We start from the raw sequence: 27085 nt of genomic DNA, 5'->3' as shown, positions 1-27085 counted from the left end.
TTTGTCTTCTTTATTTTTGGCAATTATGTTGTTGTTTTTATTGGACTTGATTTTCCAGGACAAAGGGAGGATTCAGGACTCACAAACATGTTTAACCCCATCACATTCTTTAAGGGTAATAGGGAAGTCAGAAGCCTGTAGTTAAGTTGTTATTGTTGATTGCTTCCTGTCGTATTTGGTTTTCTTCTTTTAAAAGTTTCACATTTTTTCATGTTAAGCTCTTATAGCTTTTTACTGTTAATTTAGAAATTTTTGTGTGCATTTATTATTGCTATCATTGAACAAATGACAATAAAATGCTTCGCTGGGCGCGGCTTGATACGACCACAGAGGTTGAACCCTGAACAGTTGGGGCAAGTATGGATACAACATTCAAGCTTGATACAGCTCTGAATTTGGATTGTGATTAAATATTTGACACAGCATAGGTTTCTGACACAGAAAGAATGTGGTCCAAGAACTTGAATTTTTTTAATTTACCTATTATGGTCCAATGTCCAAAATCAAAATACATGGTTAGATTCAGCATATCAAAGAACCCCAAGAATTCAATTTTTGTTAAAATCAAACTAAGTTTAATTTTGGACCCTTTGGACCTTAATGTAGACCAATTTAAAAAACAGGACCCAAAATTAAAAATCTAAATACACGGTTAGATTTGGAATATCAAAGAACCCCAATAATTCAATTTTTGATGAAATCAAAGTTTAATTTTGGACCCTTTTGACCTCAATATGAACCAATTTGATAGCAGGGCCCACAAATAAAAAATCTAAATACATGGTTAGATTCAGCATATCAAAGAACCCCATATATTCAATTTTTGTTGAAATCAAACAAAGTTTAATTTTGGACCCCAACTTGGACAAACTTGAAAACTGGACCCATAATCAAAAATCTAAACACATGTTTAGATTCAGCATATCAAAGAACCCCAAGAATTCAATTTTTGTTAAAATCAAACTAAGTTTAATTTTGGACCCTTTGGACCTTAATGTAGACCAATTTAAAAAACAGGACCCAAAATTAAAAATCTAAATACACGGTTAGATTTGGAATATCAAAGAACCCCAATAATTCAATTTTTGATGAAATCAAACAAAGTTTAATTTTGGACCCTTTTGACCTCAATATGAACCAATTTGATAGCGGGGCCCACAAATAAAAAATCTAAATACATGGTTAGATTCAGCATATCAAAGAACCCCATATATTCAATTTTTGTTGAAATCAAACTAAGTTTAATTTTGGACCCTTTGGACCTTAATGTAGACCAATTTAAAAAACAGGACCCAAAATTAAAAATCTAAATACACGGTTAGATTTGGAATATCAAAGAACCCCAATAATTCAATTTTTGATGAAATCAAACAAAGTTTAATTTTGGACCCTTTTGACCTAAATATGAACCAATTTGATAGCGGGGCCCACAAATAAAAAATCTAAATACATGGTTAGATTCAGCATATCAAAGAACCCCATATATTCAATTTTTGTTGAAATCAAACAAAGTTTAATTTTGGACCCCAATTTGGACCAACTTGAAAACTGGGCCAAAAATCAAAAATCTAAATACATGTTTAGATTCAGCATATCGAAGAACCCCAAGAATTCAATTTTTGTTAAAATCAAACAAAGTTTAATTTTGGACCCTTTGGACCTTAATGTAGACCAATTTGAAAACTGGACCCAAAATTAAAAATCTAAATACACGGTTAGATTCGGCATAACAAATAAATAAATGTGGTCAAAGATTTTACAAATCTAATGTGCCATACTGTGCAATTAAAGATTACTTCTTGAAATTTGAATAAAAAAAAATATTTGAAGAATAATTCTTTTTAATTTCTGAAATCTGAAATGAGAAAAAATTGACCCCCCACAGTTTCTTTTTACTCCCCCCCCCCCTTTTTTCCCCCAAACAATTCTTTCCCTCAAGATATGGTCATAATCTCAATTCAAATTTCCAATGGAGTTTGCAACCATAATTACCCATTTAAATTTACCATAGTGCTAACTTAATCTATTTATAATAGAATTTAAAATATAGTGTCAAATCTTTCATATGGATTTTTTTGTAAAAAAAAAAGATGCAACATTTGCAGATATTTTTACTGGTCTTCCTCTATAAATATGCATTTCTTTTAACATAATTTAAAAGCAGTGTAAGGGAAGTAACCAAAACGTATTTGGATTACCTCCCTTATACTGTTTTAAATTATCTTAATTGTTCATTAACCATTACTTTATACATAATTTAAAAGCAGTGTAAGGGAGGAAATTTCAATGATGTATTTGATTTATCTCCCTTACACTGCTTTAAATTATGTTTTGTACTAAAATATTTGTCCATTAACCAGGACAACCTTGTTTTTCCCCCTTTTTGCCCCTAATTCCTAAACGGTTTGAGCCATAACCCCCCAAAGCAAAACCTAACCATCCCTTTGTGGTATGGAAACTTGTAGTATAATTTCAGAGAGATCCATACACCATAAATTTTTTGCGGTCGTATAAAAATGAGATGTTAATTATTGCTATCATTGAACAAATGGCAAAAATGAGATGTTAATTATTGCTATCATTGAACAAATGACAAAAATGAGATGTTATTTATTGCTATCATTGAACAAATGTCAAAAATGAGATGTTAATTATTACTATCATTGAACAAATGACAAAAATGAGATGTTAATTATTGCTATCATTGAACAAATGACAAAAATGAGATGTTAATTATTGCGATTATTGAACAATGGACAAAAATGAGATGTTAATTATTGCTATCATTGAACAATGGACAAAAATGAGATGTTAATTATTGCGATTATTGAACAATGGACAAAAATGAGATGTTAATTATTGCTATCATTGAACAATGGACAAAAATGAGATGTTAATTATTGGGATTTCAGAAAATGTTGCATACAAATAATGCTATCAAAATTGAAAATGTGAGTTATTTTTTGCAAATCCTTTCCTGTTGCAATTTTCTCATTAAACAACATCTCAAAAGTTTCTGAATTTACAGGATATGAAAAAAGGTGTTTAACTGTTGAGGGTTATACATGTACATTGACCTATAGAGGTTAACATCCTCATCCTGTGGTCTCTGTGTATAGTTGTCTCACTGGTTATCATACCACATCTACTTATTCCTATATCAAGGTCAGCTGGTGAGATTCCAGTCAGAGGGAGATGGTCACCTTAAAATGATTCCATAAACAACTACATAGTTGTGGATATTAATTATAATATCTATGACACTAACCTAACCATGAAAACAATATGGTGATTGAACCATGAAAATGAGTTAAAGTCAGGTGACTGACCCCTGTTAGACAAATAGGATTTTGCAAAATATATAGTTGACATATAACTAGTTAAAGGACAAACTAAGCAAACCATAAAATTGTAACATTGATCACAAAACCATGAAGTAGGGTCAATGTTGTTTGATTCCTGTCAGTTAAACATATATTCATAAAACAAGGAATTATTTCAATCTGGAATAATTTTTAATGCTTAAAAATTGAAAAAAAAATGTATGATGAAAACTAAAAATCTACGGCTAACGTTAAATTTACTTTCACTGATATTTCAGTTATCCAACTTAAAAGCCATGGCTAAGGTTCAGGTCACTTTCACTGATATTTCAATATGTATGGAAGGCCAAAGTGGACAAAGAGAGCTATTTTTTAATATTAAAAAATCATTTTCTAATATTAAGAATTCATTTTTTAATATTAAAAAAATGTGATTTTTTAATATTAGAAAATGAATTTCTTATATTAAAAAATGAATTCATAATATTAAATAAACTGTTATCACAGAGATATGTCTTGCCTTTTTGTAATTTTGATAATGCAAGTGTTGAAATTAAAATAGCAATACTTTAACATGTAAGTTATGCAAATATTAAAAGTCGATGAACCATGACTGAAGGTACATGGCTAAACAATCTCCATGGAATGAGATGTGCCAATGCTAATACAACTGCATACCAAATACCATTGACTTATTATAAGTCGTTCCCTTTAAACAAACCTAAACACAAACACTAACTTGTAAACTATGTAAAAGTTTCAAAGTCAATGAACCATGATCAGGGGTGGGACTATATAATCTCCATGGAAATGATACTTGCAAATGCCAATAAATTTGCATACCAAATATCATTGACTTAACATTAGCAGTTCATCTTAAACTGATCTAATCACAAACTAATACATGTAAACTTAGCAAAAGTTTCAAAGTAAATTAATAGACCATGACTAAGGGGGCAGGGCGAAATATTCTCCATGGAAATTAGATGTGCTAATGCTTAATTGGGCTAGATTTCATCTGTGACATTTCTTATCAATTTTCCAGAATTCAAAATTGTTCCAGATTCAAATAATTCCATGTTATAACAATATTTGTACTTTTCAAATAAAGTCACTGAGGCAATGACCAGAGCAAGAAAAATATCATTAATCATTGAACCTTGACATGTCAATATCAAGTGACATCTGTAAGACCATATATAGATAATAAGGAAGAAACTGACCTATGCATAAAACTTAACCTCAATCACTGAACCATAAAAGAGGGTAAATTTCAGTCAGACAATAGATACACACACCTTATGTGTGGACAGCTGACATTGCCAGAATGGTCTCACCCTTATCTATTGAACTAATTACCTTTATACAATTAGTTTATCTAGTTAACACCATTGCCACTTTAAGATTTTTACATAAATATATATATACTGCCTGGTTTGTCTCATATTTTGAGACTTTTGTCAAAACTGAGCAGAGTTCATATCGCTATACCCCAAATATCACCCATTTATATAGATTAAGCAAATTTCAAGTTTTACTGTTGAGTAACCCCAAAATTCATTCAGATCAAAAGGTAAAATAAGAAGTTCAGAATGCCACGAAAGTTTTATGAAATCTAGTTATTGATTTTAAATTAGGAGTTGAGCAGAAAACATTTGGATTGAGATAAAAAGCAAATGAACACGCAAAGATGGAAATTCATCCACTTCTTCACCAAGCAAGAGTTACAATGATAAATGTTAAGTTTGGTGTGACAAATGAAAACCAGATGAACATGACAGAATTCTTTAAAAAAATCTAAAATCCTACTTCTTTCAAATATACAGCCATGAGATCAAGGTCGAAATCCTTATTTGCCATATATTTTACTAGTAAAAAGTTCACATTTACTAAGTTTCAAAAAGAACTGACCACAACTGCATGGTTATTAATTCAAACCTGATATGGGACAGACCAGCAGATGATAGATGGACAAAAACAGACTGGAAAACAATATGCCTCCCTACTATGGTATAAAAAGAACACAAACAAAATGTACATAAATTTATTGCACCATTATAAATAAAGATTAATAGATAACAGTTAACATAAAGTAAACATAAAATAATGAGCTCTGCCGTACGGCAGCACATGAACAAATACATGTAATGTGAACGTGAGTGTTACCATAGATACCATAAACTAGGAAATACTGACATAAAGGTCTCTTAAAACACAATAGCTCCGATGGAGCTTTTGTTAGTTGGATCAATATTTATTATGTGTATCAGCAAAAATAAATCTAAAACAAATAAGTATAGTTAATGTCTAAAACACAATAATTAACAGCATCCGGTAACAGATAACTAGCAGACACTATATAAATAGAGTGCCACTATCAATTCATCATTCAGCCTCTGAAGAAGGTCCACAAAGGACAGAAACCGTTCAGGCTATGAATCATCACCAGGCACTGTTAATTATGTGTTTGCTGCATAACCTGTACTTTTTATTAGTAAAGGGTTGTTAAATTTTGGAATTATGAATCTGTTCCACACTTTATTTCCACCTTCTAGTAAGTTTGTTAGAAATGTGGCTAAATGGCCAATGAATTCAAAGAGCCAAAGGACCAATTAACTTAAACCTTATAAATAGTCCCATATGAAATTCGTAAACTTCAAACATTTTTTCTATCAAAAGGACATATGTGGTATATTTCAAATAGGCAAGTATTCATAGTATATTTGTAAACATTAACATATTAAACAAGAATTACATATATTGGTATTACATCATTATGCGTTGCAGCTAATTTTATTTTGGTAAAATTGAATTTTCATTTATCTTTAAAAATTTGAACAGTATTAGGATTTGTTTATATTGATGAACATTTTAACAGTGTGAACTAAACACACACTTATTAAGAGAGGGGTGTATTCATTCTTATTTTTAATTAATTATTAAAATATCAAGATTTTTTTCAAAATGAGGAAAGTCATTAACGGTACCAAGAAATGCTCAAGTTAGCTGATTTTCAATTTTTCAAGGAAACTCTATAAGTTCAGAAATTTTTACAAAGATTTATTGATGAAGAGTATCACATTGAATAGAACTTACATATTAAATTTTGACAATAATATTTTTATGTAGCTATTCCTGAAATTGCATTATTGATTTTGAATTTTTATAAAAGTAAGTAGATGTGGTATTGTGAATGAGACAACTATCCCCAGAGACCAAAGGACTAGTTATTTATCTGTTATTACCAATAATATCTCAATTTAGAGTCTCAGACTAGTTATATACACTGTAAAATATCATTATTATTGAAGTTTGACAGATTATGTTTTTCCTTGAATTAGTGATTATTTTTATTTGTACCCATTTTTAAAATAAACCTAGACAACCTAAAGATATACTTTTAAGGAAAACATAGGGGTTCCATACATATTATGCTTTGTATATCATGAAAGCTGTGGAGCCTAATGGTGATCTAATGGATTACAATATTATTCTATTATTCTATCAATTGGAATACCTGTAAGGGAGCAACCATTTAACTTCACAGGAGGGGGGGGGGGGGGGGGGGTATGGTTTTTTGTGAGTCAGAATTTTTTTTTTAATTTAATTAAAGGTATGGGGAAAATCTGGATTCAGAATAATTTTTTTTGTCATCTGCTTGACCACAATATTTTTTTCATCAATTTGGTGATCAGAATATTTTTTAATGAAAAAACCATAATCCCCCCTTGAAGTTAAATGGTCATTACCTAATATATAAGCATTGTGCTTATAACATTAATAATTAGTGGAACTGTAGCACGGGTGTTCTAATGGATTACAATATTTTATAAATTTGAATACCTGTAATATATAAGCATTGTGCTAATAACATTAACAATTGGTGGTACTGTGGCACGGGTGATCTAATGGATTACAATATTATTCTATCAATTTTAATACCTGTAATATATAAGTATTGTGCTTATAACATTAACAACTAGTGGTACTGTAGTGTTATAAATTGTTTTAGTAAAATCAAGCCTACTTTAGTCACAACCTCAAACAAATCACTTTCCCAAAGACCCTTTTTGAACAACTTTATCATTTTTCATGACCTCTCTGTCTGAAATTTTATTATTTCTTATTTAGATGAGTATGTGTTTTTTTAAATATATGCAAAAATAAAACAAAACATTATTTTGAACTTTGGTGTCTGGTCTTTTTTTTTTGTGTATATTTATCAGAACAAACTTTCACTTGAAAAACAACCTCAAATATAAATACAGTGATTAATTAGTGGATTAATACAGTTAATGACAATAGTGTAAAAGTGCTTTGATATTGCAATAAATTCTATTTCATGGTTTAACAACAGTGGTCAATTTTCTTCCAAGTGGTCTATCTTATTTGCTAAAGGGGCTTCTTGAAAATTAAGCAGCTTAAGATTACTTTACTTTAACATGTTTAACAAAGTTATTCTTCTGATTCAACTTTGTCCACGCTAAGGCAGTGTAGAGCTAAACATTATCAATCAATCAATTGACTTTATACTTTATAGTGACTGTCTTTTACATACTGAGCTGTATGTCTCTTGTAAGTGACATTATTAGTTAAAAATAATTTAATCAATTTAAATTTTTACAAAGTTATTATTTTTGTTTTTGTTTTTAAAGTAAGATAAAATTATTTACAAATGACAAGTTTAGTAACTGTAGGTGTTAGTTGAGGCAACAGCTTTGAACAACTCGTCACAATGTTTGGTGGAAATTTCCCTCCTTTTATCTGGATTTTCACAATTTTTAGTTTTTAAAGTTACTGTTGTAACAATCTGAATAAAAATTGCTAGAACATCAGGCAAGTTGTCTTATTGATTAGATAAAGTAACTCATATTTGATTATTTACAAGTTTTTTTCCTAAAACAATTTAGGAAATTTTTAGCCTATTATTTTTTTTCTTTCAGATGGCATCATATTACTTCAAAAGGATCTTTTAAGTAAACTTCTTTTTTTTTATATATATTTCTTTATTTTTTAAAAAAGCTGCACTTATTCACATCAATTTGTTTTCTGAAGATACATTTGGATCAGCAAATTATTTTTTTAATTTTTTTAATGAAACTGCATTTAGAATTCAACATATTTTTATAATGAAATATTCAGAACAGCAAAATTTCTTTTTATCTCATAACAAGAACTAGCAGTCCAACTCAAAAGATTGAAATGAAAGAGAGGTTTAAATAAAAAGAAACTAAGTGGCTCAAAATACTGAATAAAAAAACAAAATTGAAAAAGAATTGTTCGAACTGGCCCTCAATTTAACAGATTATCATATTATTTATAAAAACATCAACAATTTTCATTTAAGTATATTTTCATATTTATACAAAAATGTTTAACATCAGCTATAGTGGTTTTATATTCCACCCAAATACTTTTAATACCAACAATTACAACACATAGAATATAGTACTATAGTACTACATATATATCATATAATTTTTACAATGTGTAACTTTATATTAATGTATCTACACTCACAAACATGCATTCTAATTTAGAATTTAATGGTATGTAATATTTCATATTTAACATTTTTTTAATCATACATATCACAAAATAATTCTTGTCATAAGAATTTGAAGATTCATTTACAAATTGATCTGATTATCTTATAGTAAACTTCAATAGTTTGACAGATTTCATCACACTTCGTATACACTTGTCAAATGATTCTGACATGAAGTAAAATGATGATGATGGATTAAGACAAGGGTTAAGAACTTAGCTGGCTCACACCAATAGGAATTTTTATTTTTATCAAGATAAAGTAATTCCAAATGGCAAGTTATCCCATGTGTAGTTTTCTCTCAAACTTTCACCCTTATGACCTCTCTGAAACCACCACTGAATAATTCAACTATTTTGTTTTGATCCCATTGCAAACATGAAGATATGCACACAACTAATCAATAACAAAGGAAATACAATAGCACTATAATTTGTAGGGCACTAATAACTGTAAATTCATAAGGTTTTGGAACACATTTTGCAGTACCTGTGGAACCCATAAGAATAATAGACCTATGGAAAATTCTATGAAAATACAGTAATCAGTAAAATACGGAAAATGAAAAAAAAGAAAAAAAAAGGTGAATACCGTCTTTTGATCATGAAAAAGCTTTTAGCCAAGTTTCATACAATTCCATTGTGTATGACAAAGTTATTGATGTTTAAAATAACTTAAACCACATATTGAACCTAAATGTAAGAAGTAATATATGATCGCAATGTTTAGATTCCCCTTCAAAATGTTCCAGACTTAAAAAAAAAATGGAACCCTGCATAAATCAACACCTGCCTAAACTGAACACAAGTCTAGGTAATTAACCTATGACCTTTTTGAAAAATTAAGTGATACATGATCATACAGAGGTCCCTATAGCACTTTTCAAAACCTGACCTTTTTTCTTTTTGTTTAAATAGAGATCTGACATATTTATTAAATATCAATACAAATGTCAAGTAAAATTTCTTAGTTCAACCTTTCACAAAATTCTCTTTGAGAACAACTTTCAGCATATATTTTTGTACATATTTTACTATTGCACAATATTGTAAATTATGTGAACACAAGCAGATCTACTTAATAATATACAAAGATATAGAAAATCTAAAGATTTAGCAGAAAAACAATTGATATTATAATTAAATAAAGATATACAGGACAAAAATTCATTCTAACTACTGGTATGAGTCCTAACATACAATATATTTTATCTATATTCAAATAAAAAGAAAAGAATATTTATTACTCTAAACTAAAAATTTTGTATACTTAACATATTCATGATCATTCACACTAGATTTTAATAAAATTAATATCACCAGAGACATTTGTCATGTTCCTTTGGTTAATAGGAAGGGGTGTGATAGCAAACATATCTTGCAAAGAATTTAAAGGCTAATTTTTCAGTGATTTCCTCCCTAATTTAAGATACAGTGAAGTTTTTATAGTTTGTACTTATAAGGGGGATTAATTTTATAGTATCCCCTGTCTGAATCGTCATCTAGTATGAGTAGATATAAAGATTGATAATTTCTTAATTTTTTTTTATTTATGACTGCTCCTGAACAAATAAGTCCTAAAAAAATGAACTATCTAATGAGAAAAGGTAATGTAAACAAGTGAAAAAACCTACTTCATTTGTAAATTCTGAAACAAAAAATAAAGTATAGAATTTTCACTTTCACCTGAAAATTATATGTAAAGAATTTCGCAGCACAAATAATAAATGATTCTATATTTATAATTTCAATGTTGAAATGCAATAATTGTCTTGAAGACAAACAACAAAAGTAAATAATTCCTGAATATTATTAAATATTATAATATCATAACACTGGTTATTGATATAACACAGTCAACCTTAAGAGGACATACACGTACACCAGAACAAATGGTATGCTGGAAAAAAAACCACACTGAATCTACTCCACATACCTGCCAACTTTTCAAAATATCAATAGGGGATGATTTTTAGCACTATTTATCTAGAGGCCCTCATGCAGTTTGTATACATGTCATAAGTGTTTTCAATATACTACACTACGGTTAAATGCGCGTCTGGCATACACAATTTTAAGCCTGGTATCTATGACGAGTTTATATGTCCGTAAATGCCCTTTTAACTCCTTTGAATGCCTGTTCTGAGGTTTTCAGTTTATATTATAAAGAATTTCAGTAGGCAAGAAATGACATTACAAGTCTGTATTATGCAGCATGGAAATACTATGGCATAAACACCTCCTATATGCCATAATGGAAACAAAAATGAAATATCTTGTATGTCAAGATTTTTCACACAAGTTTTTTTTCCAAAAAGTGAAATTATTCTATACCCATAATATTGCACATGTTTATAACATTAATCTTATATTCTCCTCTGCTGCTACTAGAAACAAAAGAGAGGCTACCAGAATTCAGACTGCATTTCCAATCATATTTTCAAACATTAACATTACTTTGAGCATTTATTGTAAAACTTTCATCCTTAAATCCTATTGAACTGAATATCATTGTTTTATACATATAAAAACAAGGAAATAAGGTATGATTGCAGATAAGGAAACTATCAACTAGAGTCAATTGATGTGGTTGTAAATATAAGTATGCTAAAACAATTGATGTGGTTGTAAATATAAGTATGCTAAAAAGACAATTCAAAACAAAAGAAGAATGGACTTTGTGTTTAGCATAGTTGTTTTTCTTATTTCAAAATGACAAAAAATATGTTTAAAGGCTAAATGCCTTAATAAAAGCACCCTTTAAGAGTAGCAAAGCTAATGATTAGGTTTTTGATTCATGATTAAATTTTTACAGAACACATTCCAAGAACTCTTGCCACCGAGTTTCTACAATACAATGACTCTATTAAGAAGACCTTCTTTCAACTGTTCAACTGACCAGATCTATTCTAATTCACACTTTCAGAATTAGTCCGAGATTACTCTGACGTCCAACGGCTGTTTTGCCAGACAAGCTGGGGCTGTGGGACCCACGGCCCCAGCTTGTCTGGCAAAACAGCCGTTGGACGTCGGAGTAATCTCGGACTATTTCAGAATTTAAAAGGACTATGGGTAATTTCATTTGTTTGTACCCCAGAATGAAACCAACCTCCCATCATTGTTTGAATTTCGATTGTTTGGGACGTTGTTAGCCAATCACAGCATGTTGGTGTACACTTTTAAAACTATTACCTATAATGCATAATATTCTGAAACGGGGAATTGTAAAATGAGCTCTATACATTTTAATATCAATATTTTCTACATTGAACTAAATATGTTCATTGTCATCTGTCTGTTAAAAGTTAAAAAAAGTTATTGATTTGTTGTTGTTCCCTTAATGTCCAGTGGCAAATATTTCATGCATGTTCAGGAAGTCAAACACTATATAGAGAGTTACAGACAACTAATAAATAATTTAACATAAGATGGCAGTGAATTTCTTCAGCTCGACCTTGATTTAGGTGACCTTTAAATTTTTTATTTTAGTTCTGCCAGACCAATTTTATTTTTTTAAAGCTCTCGGAATAGATTTGATCAGTTGAAAAAAAATAAGTCTACATTGTGTTCCTTTCCCCTACAATAGAAAACAGAAAAAGTGCATTCTTTTGTATGTTCAAACTAATGTTCAGAATATATGATATACAAAGTTAAAAATTGACTAGTTACAGTATGAACCACTAATTTAAGACAAAGCACCCATATCCCACCATTTTCTGTATATCATTGGTCCCGATACAAGTCAATAGCAAAATCAGTTAATGCATAAAAGCACTCAAGCAAAAAATGTACAATTCATTTGGCAAATATTTGATGCCCTTCATTTAAGGTTATTTACAGCACCTAAATGACAAAAGTTTATACTTATACAGTAATCTGTGAACAAAAAATAACTGTAAAATGATATATTCACTATAAGAGAAATTGTATATTCATTTAGACGATAATCAATAGAAGTAAATTACTACATTTTGCCTACCAAAATTTGAATAATGTCACAATAATAGCCTTCTGGTAGTCACCACATCTGATTATCAAAGGCTTTATTAAGGCATGTTTCTGATTTATGAAAAAGATCAGAAAAGACAAAGATAAGTTAGTACAAAATACAGAATGGTAAAAACCTTTGGTCCCAAATACAAGAAAAACTTACCAAACGTGTTTATACAATAATTATTAAACAAACAGATCCAACAGTGTGGTGCACAGTGCATTAACAGATAATGATATTTGGAGTATAAACAAATAATTCACCTGAACAACCATTGCAAAAATACTTGAAATGTTAAAACAACTGCCAGGATTATCCAATGCGAACCAACATTAAACATGCCATTGTTTTCAGGCTGATTTAGGGACAAGTTTGAGATCTTGGAGTTTAATCTTTTTATATTGTCACTTAATTCTTTCTGAATTTCCACAAGAGGTTGTAGCTGTCTAATTATGGTCTCTTCAGTCAGTCTGTTTCTGTTACTGGAACATGAACGCTGAACTCTACGATCTAAAAAAAAAAACACCATAAAATAGTACTATTAACACAATGATTTTACATTCATATTGACATTTTAGACCTTGCAGCATGGTCACTGTTGAAGACTATATGATGATCGTTCAATTATGACTTTTTAAGTCCAAATTGGTGACCGTTTCATTGGCATTACACCACATTTAATTTCATCCTTTAAGTTTTTTTCATAATCCTACCTTTATTCTTGTTCAATAATGACATTTTGGAAGATATATGTTGCATGCCACAGGAATTCATTGACGGCACAATTCAGTGTGAATAAAATCTTCAGAAAATGCCATAACCAAGTCAGGAATATGACAGTTGTTTTCCATTTGATTCATTGGTTGATATAATTCAGCATTTGATTACGTCAAGTTTTATGGACGTCCCTCTTTTTTTTTTAGCTCACCTGGCCCAAAGGTCCAGTGTGAGCTTTTGCCATCACTTGGCTTCCATCGTCTGTCGTCCTCTGTCTTCTGTTAACTTTTACAAAGATCATCTCCTTTGAAACTACTGGGCCAATTTTAACCAAACTTGGCCACAATCATCAATAGGATTTCTGGCTTAAAAAATGTATACGATGACCCGCCTGCCGACATGGCTAATAATTGTACATGGGGGTCAAATGCAATTTTTCTATTATCTTGAAAACAGCTATAGATAGAGAAAATCTGACAGGAAGCAAACATATTCAGAACGATGAGATCTACCTTTTGTCTATTGACATCAAAACTGTCAGATGACTTCTCATATCAGTTATTGCCATTTAACAATGATTTGCCAAATATTTTGCATTTTTGGCTATTACCTTGAAAACTATAATACCGTAGATAAATAGACTTTAGATAACAAAAATATTCAGCAAAACAAGATCTACAAATAAGTCATCACGGTCGAGATCATCAGTTAACTGGTTATTGGAATTATTGCCTTTTAGTGATAATTTTTACCATTTTTTTAATTTTTTGACTATTATCTTGAAAACAATAATAGGTTTAAAACGGAACCAGAATGTGTCCATAGCACACGAATGCCCCACTCCCACTTTCATTTTCTATGTTCAGTGGACCGTGAAATTGGGGTCAAAACTCTAATTTTGCATTAAAATTAGAAAGATCATATCATAGGGAACATGTGTTCTAAGTTCCAAGTTGATTAGACTTCAACTTCATCAAAAATTCGTAGGTGTTCCGCGGAACCCAGTGTCTCGCCTACTTTTGCTGTTAATCGCAGGCTCAACAAAAATGAGATGAGGAAAAAATTTAATACAAATATTCCTCTCGTTACAATTTTTATTATTGTAAGAAGCTTCTGTCCAAGTTTGGTAAAAAATCCAGGATAGTTTATGAATCTAATAAATGTTTTTTAAAAAATTTAACTCGTACTGTATGTAATGTTAACTGGAAGAAAAACTAAGTCCATTTATAAGTAAAATATGGATAAACAAGTACAAAATTTTAATAAAAATTTCCTTCTAGATACTAGCTTTTGATCATAAACAAACTTCTGTCCATGTTTGGTACAAATCCAGGATAGTTTAAGAAAGTTATTAAAATTTTAAAAACTTTTAACCACATAGTGAATGTAATGTTAACTGGCAGAAAAACTAAGTCCATTTATAAGTAAAATACGGAAAAACAGGATTTTTTTTTTTTTAAATTTACTTCTGGATACTATCTCCTATGATCATAAACAAGCTTCTGCCCAAGTTTGGTAGAAATCCAGGATAGTTTGAGAAAGTTATTAAAATTTTAAAAACTTTAACCACAGAGTGAATGTAATGTTTCCTGGCAGAAAAACTAAGTCCATTTATAAGTAAAATATGGAAAAACAGGAATTTTTTTTTTTTTAAATTTACTTCTGGATACTATCTCCTATGATCATAAACAAGCTTCTGTCCAAGTTTGGTAGAAATCCAGGATAGTTTAAGAAAGTTATTAAAATTTCAAAAACTTTAACCACAGAGTGAATATTTGTGGACGCCGCCGAAGGCTCAACAAAAACTACCTTGACCAAAAACTTTAACCTGAAGCGGGACTGACGAATGAACGAACGAACGGACTCACAGACCGAAAAACATAATGCCCCTCTACTATTGTAGGTGGGGCATAAAAATGATCAACAGGATAAGATCTACAAATACGTCAACATGACTGAAATTGTCAGTTAACTCTTAATAGAGTTATCCCCTTTTAATGATTATTTTTACTAAAAAGTGGCTATTGTTGAAGATTCAGGTGAGCGACACATGTTCTTCAGTTAATACTTTTTTTCCCAAACTAAGGAAATCACTGCCACCAAAGTAATCAATGCCACATATACATGTTTACCTGTTTTTGCCAATGGAAAATTACGTATTTGTATATCAAGACCTACTTCAAGTACATATATATGACAGTCTAAATTAAAGAAAAGTGAAGTTGTATTACTAAGTCTATTATCCTTACTATTAAAATAGTAACACAGTTTTATGTGGGATAAATCAATCATTGAAATATTTAAAGGTATTCCCTTCAATTTGTGTTGCTTTTCAGCTGACAGTTAGGTTTTTTTCATGTCAATCTAATTTTTCCAAATATTTCATCTCTTTTTTTTCATTTAGCACAAATGAGTAAGAGATTAGATAGATATAACCTACTTTTGCCAGGATGTCTTTCAGATGAATCACTATCTTGTAGAAGTTCTGCTTCTGGACATGAACTTTCACTCTCTTCCCCTACCACCTTTAGCATCCTAATAGAGGTGTTCCTAATGGATGAGTTCAGACTATCGGGTTGTTTCTCTAGACTGGTAATACTACAAGTTCTAACCACTGGGGTTCTATGTTTAGTCCAGGTCTGAATTCTATAGTCTACTTCATACTGCAATAAGTCATTGCTCACATCCCATGGTCTCATGCTATGTGAACAATAGAACAATTTAAAATATATTCTCATTTCAGGTTTAAAATTAAATGTCTCTGCTTTGGAAAAGGGTGTGAATAAAGTGTGAAGCATAAAAAATATCATTCTCTTATAGGACTCAAACAGGGAATTTTTTTTTAAGGTACCACCATTACTTGATGTTGATGAACTAACAAATGTACAGCTTTCAATAGAATAAAAAACAGGGAATTACTTGATTTTTAATAAATATATGTTGTGTATACAATATCCAGCAGAAGTAAGTTTCAGATAAGTTTCCACTCCTTTTAATCCTTGTTTAATGCATAAAAGAATCAGAAACATTGCAAAGATGTAGTCAATTTAAAATCACCATTTACTTTACCCTAAAACAATCCAGCATATCTTTAAAATGAGATTTAGAATAATCCATAAGTTTACTTGGAAATAATATAATCCTAATTAATCAAATTCAATTGTTGACAATGTGTGGCACAAAAAGCAGCACAATAAATCATTTAATGCCATAATGATGTTGGTGTAAAAATTTCAGATAGAGTGTTGTTTATAAACGCTTCACAGAATATTTTGTTTAAATCAAAATCAAATCTGCTTAACACTTCTAAAATCAAAGAATTTTATTTTTCCTGGTGCATGGTTTAAATCAAATCATATTTCTATTAATTATCTTTTACTTCTACTAAAATCAAATTATCCTTAAAAATTTGAGTGAGGCATAACAGTAGCACCATGCTTATGCTTAAATTCTGGAATTATTCAAAGAGTTTAATATTGATTATGTAAAGCCAAAAATAAAACTTAAATTGTTTGATGTTGCCTACCTACCAACCTAAATACAAATTTTTTTTCAAAGATTTTTTCCTGCTCTTGCATCGTTTTCTTGTCTAAAATATTTAACTTATGTTGTTGGCCCAAAAAAAAACAAAATCCCTACCTACCTACCCAACCCTACAAGGCATTGGTAGGCAACATCAAACAAGGAATTTGTTAAGGGTTGCCTAATATTTATCATTTCTTACTCTATGAATTTGTAGACCCAATCATTAGTCAGCACATCTCTTTCAAACAATGCAGGGACCCATTCCAACAGTTTAGCCTTACGTTCCTTTGCTTCAGTTCTTTGGCGCTCTTCAAGAATAAACTTTTCTTCTGTTGCAGATTTCATATCACAAGTGATCACAGCCTCACTTACATTCCTCCAAAGTCTGAAATAATGCAGAAAAGGTCATGTAGAAACAATTACTCCATTTTAAAATACTTGATAAAAAAAACATCCAAAAAGGCAGGTATTTATCTAAAATAAGGGGAATTATGATACATTTTTGGCACCTGAAGTTCAATCCCTCCAAAAATATATAAATTTTATTAAAAGGGTGATACAATCCGTTCAATTAATGCAAATTTTCATTTGTAATGTCACTTTGTGGACATACAGATCTTGAAATTGCCAAATTTTACCTAAAACAGTTTTTTACACATATTGTAGGGAAAAATTAAAATTTGAGCAACATGCTTTATTGAGGCTGTTTTGGTAGTTTTTAAACTTTTTCTTTGCATACAAGAATTTGAATGTTTAAGGTAAACTTAAAGACAAAATCAAAAATATAAATACTGATACCTGAACTGTTGTTTAGAGAATATCTGAAGGTTGTTAGTTGATAGATTTAGAGCTAATTTCCTAATGCTTGTAGAGTAAGACTTTGGTTGGCTTGCTTGCTTTATTTGTATGAATGTTTGCTCAAGCATTGTAATTAGGATTGACATCTGCAAGCAATATAAATAGACTGAGTTAAACCTGTATACATTATATTTAGATTCCTAACCTCCAGGATAACATCTAATCAAATTTAAGTATAATGTATACAGGTTTAACTCCACCTTTTTATAATGTTTGCAGATGTTAATGTTAATTACAATGCTTGAGCAAACATTTATACAAACAATGCATGCAAGCCAACCCAAGTCTCATTCTATATGCATTAGGAAATAAGCTCTAAAGAACTTTTGAATTTTTAATATCATGGGACCAAAAACATAGCCTTATAATAATTACTCATTTAATTTAAAATAATTTTCCTATCAATGATCAATGATGACTCCTATTAACTTACTTTTCACAAAAAAGTAACCTTTATTACACTGTTTCAATTAATATCATACCATTGTGTCATCTTTCTGGTTTTTTTTTCTTTTCAAAGACAATATTTGTAAGAAGACGCATCTGAAGAAATATTATACACAACCAACCTTTCTGATTCCATATCACCTTGCAGCTCTAATGGAACAGTAAATCTTTTTAATCTTTGAGATTTTACTTCTTGTGTTGGTTGCCAAAATAAAGATACATCCTAAACAGATAAAAACAAATTGTTCAGATTATTAATTTGCAGATTGAAAACATTAATTTTACAGAAACAGTCAGATTTTAAAGTTTGTACTCTTCCATAATGAAAAGTGGTGTTTTGTTGACATTGACACAGTTATTCTATGATTTTGTCTCCTCTGAACAAATCAACTCGCCCCTTTAATTTAATTTACCTCAGCAACTCTTTTCACAAAAAATGTAAGAGTAAAAACACTCGTAGCAATGAACATTTCAGTAAACTGATAAATGGACTTAGTTTTTTTTATGTTTAACAAGTAGCCCAAGAATCTTGTCTCTAATGAAGTGTGAACTCAGTAAAATATAGTGTTGTATTCTAGCTAAAATTCTGCAGGCCTTGTGTATTGACTGTTAAGTCATTTTTTCATTTTTCATGTTTGCCTATACTTCATATTATAACATTAAATTTGTACTCACCCCTGAACTTTTATCTTTATAATGAATTTCCTGGTCCCAGTGTCCCTCAAGTGTTGCTATTGTGTCTGAACCACATTTGAATTTACCCACAATTCTATTTGATGCTTCACCACTTCCAAGAAATGGCTGAAAATATAAACATAACAATATTTGGCTGAACTTTAACAATACTTGACCATGATAAAAATTTATAATGTACAATTTAAGTTTGTCAAACATATATCATAACAAAGAAGCATTTAAGGTTTGCTTTTAGTGGATCATACACCATACTCCTAATGGATGCTAGCAAAATACATGTAAATAAAGAAAAAGATATTAATACATTTGTGTACTAGACATTTATTTAATGTTCCTGAGTGAGATATGAAGATTTGTTTACCCAAGAAAAATCATATTTCCTGAGGGCATCGCCAAGGGTAATGAATGTTTTATTCCACTGCCTATACTTTTTATAACTTCACAAACATAAAATATTAATTTCCATACAATGTTTCATATCTGCTTTTAACATGTTTATAGCTAAACTCGACATACACATTGATAAGCAATACCAATCAAAAGTTTATCATTTATTCTATGACAAGTTCCATTTTTTCTCTTTTTTGTTTTTACATCTGAAATAGTTTTGAACGCAAAAGTGACTATACTATCACTTTAAAAAAAAAAACGGTCATAAACGTTATGTTACGTAACGTCGCACAAGATAGTCCCGACATTTCAGGGGGGAATATGATACTCAGAGGGGAATATGAAGTTTTGTTCAATGTCAAGTGGAATAGTCTCAACCAATCAAATGTTGATTTCCTATCTGCATAATCAATATTTACATACAGAGGAATACAATGTAATATATAACACCATCAGTTATACAGAGTTGTCAAATGTATAAAAATTGCTATATATATGTTTTTTTTTTCATTAATACATACACCAATGATCCTTCATTTTCTATAGATGAGCTGTTTGAGCAAGTTATAGGAAACTATGGCAACATTTGTTAAGTAAAACGAATATATACAAGATTAAATGTTTTTTAAAGCTAATACACTAGTTTTAAACAAATTTCAATGCAACTGGCCAATCTCTTATTAAATTCTGACAGAAGTTATGTAAAATTTGTTTGCAATTATACTGAATATTTCTCAAGTGTAACAACATATGCTTCTGCAGTCTTTACTATAGATTTATATCAGTTCTTTCTCAGCAATTTTGAATGCAACAGCTATCAAGTTTTTATTTTTTTGTTTTGTAACAATGTCACATAAAAATAATCACTTGCAAGAAAACTGTTTTACAGATTGGTAGATGCTGCAATGTCAAACCAATATTTGTCATAATAAAATTCTATTTAATGAATACTGCTTTTCCAATGTTTGCAAAATTCTACTTTAATTTCTGTAGTAGAGTAGATAATAATTATTTAATGGTTTTTGGACTAATGTAAGCTTTCAATTTTTGTTTGTAAAATTGAAAAACTTAAAATTTAAAAACACCAATGATACTTTACTTAATTTTTATTCATTTACCTTTAATTTAAACTCCATTTCACATTTATATCCTGTTTTAGGACAACCTATTGATACTTTTCCTCCCATTTCCATGGTTAATGTACCGATCAAAATACCTGCAAATAAAACAAATATGACATTTAAAACCAGACTAGAAACACAAATGTTTTGTTCAGATTTAAAGGTCTTCAGTTGACAGTTAAAACCATTTTCATAAAAGTAAAAATTTGTTTTAAAAAATAATCCGAAAGCTGTCACTGGGTATTACGCCTTTATGCTGTTCTTCATCTAAAAGTCACAGTGAGGCCTTTAACATGGAGCAAAACAAATCACCAGACTGTATCTACTTGTTAAATGTAAAAAAAACTAAAACTAAGTTCATTTATCAGTTAAATGCAGAAAAATGAAAATAAATATTTTTCAAAATTTTGCTCTGAATACTGTATTTTGGTCATAACTAAGCTTCTGTCCAAATTTCCTAAAATTCCATGAAGGTTTGACAAAGTAATTGATGTATAAAAAAAACTTAAACCACAGACTGAACCTAAATAATGATGCCACTGATGACAGAATCTAGGATGGCTATGTCTTGCTTTATTGACATAAATGTCACAGACTCTACATATAAAATGATAAGAAAACTGATTTCTTTGAAATTAAAATTTTCAACTAATGAAAATTCTTCACTTCTATTCCAGGTTTTTTAATAATAATCAACAAACCTTTACAATGGGCATATGGCATTGTGATGAAGTAATCTTCTCCCCTTTTTAAAAATGTCAGTTTAGCAGTACCATCCAAAACAGCAGATAAAGAATTACCTGAAAGAAATTTGCATTTTTTATATTTATGTAAATATCTACTGTAATTAAATGAGATGATCTGATTGTAAGTGTTGATTCTCTGACTTTTAAATTAAATTATCTATTGCAAGATAACACAAATATGCTTTTTCTGAAATAAACTTCAAATTGATTAATGGACTGACGGCGGCAAGATTACATGTTACCCTACATGGACACATTATTATATCTCCTAAATGCAATTTGCTTGGCGGAGAAGCAGCAAATACCAATATCAAAGTGTTAAGTTTGAAACTGCAGAGGATTTAACTCATCAACTTCCACACTCAAGACAAGTACTCTATCCAAATACAATTGAGTCAGTTTGACATTATCATATAGTTGGACCAGAAAATGCAATAGTATTGTGATCACTAGGATTTCCCCAAATTGTACAACACTATTCCAAAACAGGAAGAATGTATTATAATTAAACTCTTACCATAAAATTTTGACTTTGCAAGAATACTGCCACTAACACTAAAGCCATCTTGTCTGTTTGTTATATGAAATGCTGAGACTGGAGGATGATGGGATATCTGGGAAAAAAACACTTGGTAATTAAATACTTTACAGTGTTTTTGTCCTGTAAGAATAGCAATGTAAAGGGTGCTTTTCAAAAGTAGGTAAAAAGCCTTGTTTATAGTAAAATACTGTATATGTACAGAAAAATGTTTTTGTTTTTGATATTGACTTTATCAGCAAGAATATTAATGCTGCGTTCACACGAATTTCAAATTTGATTCACATTAACCAATTTGAATTAGTTTAATTCACATTCGAAACGTTTTACGTCCGAATGTAAATTTTAATACGATTTGCAATGCGCGTCAAATTCGCTTTACTGTCTGAACGACGTTAACTTTTAATTCGTATTATCAATTAATTAATTATAATTTAAAACAAACAACCATTTTAGAACCAATAACATCTCCAATCTTGTTCTCTTGGTCTGATATGGCATTTATCAGTATAATTTTTCCTACTCATTTCAATAACAGGGCTAGGGTTTTACTATTTTATCCAAGAACATTTTTTTTCTTGTTATTTTGCACAAACCAATGTTAAACGAAAAAAAAAATGACGTCATTCGATTTAAATGTACATGTGAATGAGGCATAAGCGAACCCGCTAGGATAGGCTGATATTAGATCTGTTGAAGTCAGTATCAAAAAATAAAATGCCATTATTCTTTTTATCAGCAATTTGTCTTACAATATGTTTTTTGGTTGAGAATATGAAATAAAATGAAATAGTAAGTAAAACTATTTTTACACGTACAAAACTATATGATAGTTGTTAAGTTGTATGAATGAAGTCGCATGATTTCCTTGACAAATTGAAGCGGAAAGATATGATTGTGTGATGTTGCTGCACTAATATGTGACATCATTGCCTAATATTTTTCTAGTATCAGGCTCTGTCCATGATATTAGTCACTTAGATCAAACAGAAAATGTACAAATTGCTGATAAAACATAAGAACACATGAAAAGAGGTACTATCAAGTTTGTGTTGATAAATAAAACTATGAAAAAATTGGGTGCATAAAAATTACATTATTGACATATGCATCATGTCAACTTCTCAAAATCTAAATGGGAATTTTGGTATAACTGACTTAATGCATCTCTAATAAATGTCATACATGGTTTTTATTTAATATACTATGGTTTTGAATGAGAAGATACAGATGCCATTTTATCTAATTTGAAAATACGCCTGTTTTGTTGTTATCAGTTTATATAATGAGGACTACAAGGATCAGGTCAACACCTTTCATGAAATCACCTCTTAATCAGAAAAGTTGGCTAGTATGCCGACATATGTTGGTAAATAAACATACAACCTGACATACATAAATAAGTGTTAACAAATACTTATATAGGAGGTATTTTTGGTTCATATGATAGCACTAAAAAATGTAGACTTTATAATAAAGATGATAGAAAGATTATTGATTGATAGTACCATATTTTTTAGTTTTTTGAATTACCTGTTCTGCTATATAGAAAGTTCTACTGTTTGTTTTGGGGTGATGCCAGTAACATCTGAAAGTCTCTCCTATTATGGGATTGTATGGTTTCTTTAGACCCTGTAAAGAAAAACTCACTAAATTATATTTATTACAATGGGTTTAATCTTCTATGCATATTTATTAGTTGCTATCTAAAGTTGTATTGTACTGGAGCAGTTTTTTTTAATTAAAAAAAACAATAAATGCTAGTGTAATTGTACAATCAAAGAGCTTAAGAGCTCTGAGGGAAAAGACGGCCATTGTTTCTAATTTTTTTTTGGTATCTTTTGATAGTCTTCATACAAATAATGAGCAAAAGAACAGCTAGAACATGTAGAAAGGTTGACAATATTGAAATTAATTGTTGTTTAATGTAATTTCATTTCCTTAGTCAAGAATCATCATGGAGTCAATTTGGACCAATGGAAGAGATCGGCACCTTCTAAATCAAAGCATTTGATTACAGTTGAAAGTTAATTATCTAAAATTCAATTGAATTCTATCATTTAATAACTACTACAATATATTTTTTTTTTTTATGTGTACCACTGAACTGCAGGCTAAGGCCATTTTCTATTTTTTGTGACAGTGCTCTCAGATTTTTAATTTTTTATCAAGAAAGTGAGGACTGAAAAGTCAATTCAGTTTTAAATTTCCATTGATAAAGTTCCCAGTTACAACTTTCATCACAGGGATACATGTACTTACAAAAATCAATCAGATTGATATAAGCTGTGTGCAGCTTGTTTCCAGATCCTACATTTTGATATATTTGTAAATTTCGTGAATAAATATGTTTAAACTACAAAAAGCAACATTTGAAAATTTTATAATTTTTTTACCATTACAATGATTATGTTGGTACACAAAATTTTGTTTTAATGGAAGACTACTTATCATATAATAAATGTCACATTTTATGTGTTCAGATACATTAACTTTTATTTAGGTGGATAAATACTCATCAATTGAGGTGCTCCTGTATTGGAGGAAGATTCTCAATACAGTTACAGAAAGAATAAAAACTACCGTTTCTCTCCCCAACCTCATGTATCCCCATTGTTTACCGTGAAAGTTGACCTACAAATTAAAGCATTGATGTTTGAATCATCTACAGCAAACATAATTATGTTTTAATAAACAAATACCGATTTTAAAATCGTACACGATTTCTGTGAATGATTTTAATCATGAGTCAAGGATATCCCTGCTTCTACATAGTGTGGAATTCCAACCATGACGTCACTAGGTTGGATATATTTAGAATATTTCGTTATACTGATTTTTCTGGATTGTAAAACAAACTTAAATAGTGTAAGGGAGAGCTCAAGATACAATAATTTCACGAGAAATAGAAGGGAAATGTATAAAAAAGTGTTTAAAGTCCATCTGTTCATTTGTTTATCTCCCAAATTCATCAATTCAGTATGAAATTTTGAGGTGTTTTCCAATTAAAAACACAAAATGATTGACGTGAGAGGCTTTAAGGTGGCACGGTAGTATTTCCTGGCCCATAAGGGATAATGATAGCCTTTTTAAACTTTTCACTACTTTCTAGCACTGCCCAAAATTCTATGTACACAGTTTACTGAAGTACTTTCATTATAATTTTCAGAAATTAATTTAAATATGTATCATGACCGTTTACTTTTTTTGCTATCTTTAAAAACCTAAGGCCACTAGTGCTTTTAGGTCTTTTATCATGCAGTGAATGCAAAATTTAAAAAAATTCTCAAAAATTCATTTTCACCTGTATGTAAAATTATTTCATATTTTTTTACACCTGATTCATCCCTCAGTTTGGGAAAATATGTTCAGTTGATACTGTATTTTTTGTCCAATCACACTGTTCAAATACATTGACTTAGGTAGGGTACACAAAAGAGCAACCAAAATTCCGGAATGCAAATACTACCGTGCTACCTTAACCAAGACATCACAAACTTGAAACCAGTCATAAAACCTATGAATTCAGGCATGGGGCGAATTACATTGCAATGTAATGCATTACATTACAATTACTTTGACAAAACCATGCATTAAATTACAATTACATGCATTTATCAAAGTAATGCATTATATTACAATTACTTTTGCAAAGTAATGCATTGAATTACACATTACATTTTTAAATTTTATTACCAAGTGAAAAGAAAAATCAAGCATTTTGAAAAACAACATGAAATCACAAAAGATTCTAGCATATCCTTGGCTTTAGTATGAATAAGTTTAGATGAGAGATGTTTTCTGCTTGGAATGTTAAATTTTGGGTCAAGTTTTTACGTTCTTGAAGTTTTGGCTATCAATTGTAGCAAACAGAAGTTAATCACCAGCAGTATACTGAATTAATGCATCTGTAGCCTCCTTTTGCTTAGGATCATCCCAATGATATTTCGGACTACCTGACTGTTTCACAAAACTTAACAAAGTTGGTTGCTCTTCTTTCTTTGATTTTAAAGTTTCAACATATAATACATATATGTGTTTCTCTAAAAAGAAGTGACAGAGATGAAGTTTAATCTTAACTTAATGTTAACTTTTCTTTTTATAAATATATATTTGTTTTTGTTTTTTTTTTAATTTCAATCAAAATATTTATTGAGAAATTCTTTCCTAATTATAAAATAAACACTGAACTTAATTTATGACCAAATGTTGTTGATTGTAAAACAAACTAATTAGTGTTTTATGACAATGTTCAATTATCTGTTATTTAATTATGACAAGGTACTCTCTGATCTTTTGACAACAATAGAACACTTTTACAGTAATGCTTTTCAAATATCAATCTTTTTATGCAGGAAAATATATGAAATAAATTGAAATAAAATAAAATGCTTCGCTGGGGCGCAGCTTGATACGACCGCAGAGGTCGAACCCTGAACAGTTGGGGCAAGTATGGACACAACATTCAAGCTTGATACAGCTCTGAATTTGGATTGTTTTTAAATATTTGACACAGCATAGGTTTCTGACACAGAAAGAATGTGGTCTAAGAACTTGAATTTTTTTAATTTACCTATTATGGTCCAATGTCCAAAATCATAATACATGGTTAGATTCAGCATATCAAAAAACCCCATATATTCAATTTTTGTTAAAATCAAACAAAAGTTTAATTTTGGACCCCAACTTGGACAAACTTGAAAACTGGGCCCATAATCTAAAATCTAAACACATGTTTAGATTCAGCATATCAAAGAACCCCAAGAATTCAATTTTTGCTAAAATCAAACTAAGTTTAATTTTGGACCCTTTGGACCTTAATGTAGACCAATTTAAAAAACGGGACTTAAAATTAAAAATCTAATTACACGGTTAGATTTGGAATATCAAAGAACCACAATAATTCAATTTTTGATGAAATCAAACAAAGTTTAATTTTGGACCCTTTTGACCTCAATATGAACCAATTTGATAGCGGGGCCCACAAATAAAAAATCTAAATTCATGGTTAGATTCAGCATATCAAAGAACCCAATATATTCAATTTTTGTTGAAATCAAAAAAAGTTTAATTTTGGACCCCAACTTGGACCAACTTGAAAACTGGGCCCATAATCAAAAATCTAAACACATGTTTAGATTCAGCATATCAAAGAACCCCAAGAATTCAATTTTTGTTAAAATCAA

General features: G+C 30.0%; 1 protein-coding gene across 2 annotated transcripts in view; it reads right to left on the bottom strand.

Moving 5' to 3' along the window:
* Positions 1-11936: 11936 nt before the first annotated feature.
* Positions 11937-27085, bottom strand: part of LOC127706852 (oxysterol-binding protein-related protein 8-like) — a 79992-nt gene continuing 64843 nt past the window's right edge. For both annotated transcript variants that reach the window (XM_052211570.1, XM_052211571.1), the window contains exons 13-21: positions 23433-23531; positions 21879-21975; positions 21317-21415; positions 20613-20710; positions 19084-19209; positions 18531-18631; positions 17303-17488; positions 16019-16278; positions 11937-13371 (exon numbers count right to left, since the gene is read on the bottom strand). In XM_052211570.1, the coding sequence (XP_052067530.1) occupies positions 13121-13371; positions 16019-16278; positions 17303-17488; positions 18531-18631; positions 19084-19209; positions 20613-20710; positions 21317-21415; positions 21879-21975; positions 23433-23531 (1317 nt within the window). In that variant the 3' untranslated portion in view covers positions 11937-13120. The remainder of the gene's footprint in view (positions 13372-16018; positions 16279-17302; positions 17489-18530; positions 18632-19083; positions 19210-20612; positions 20711-21316; positions 21416-21878; positions 21976-23432; positions 23532-27085) is intronic.

Source organism: Mytilus californianus, unplaced genomic scaffold (genome assembly GCF_021869535.1).
Source record: "Mytilus californianus isolate M0D057914Y unplaced genomic scaffold, xbMytCali1.0.p SCAF_6, whole genome shotgun sequence".
NCBI lineage: Eukaryota > Metazoa > Mollusca > Bivalvia > Mytilida > Mytilidae > Mytilus > Mytilus californianus.
The sequence above is the reverse complement of the archived record's forward strand: the minus strand, read 5'-3'. Positions and strand labels throughout refer to the sequence as shown.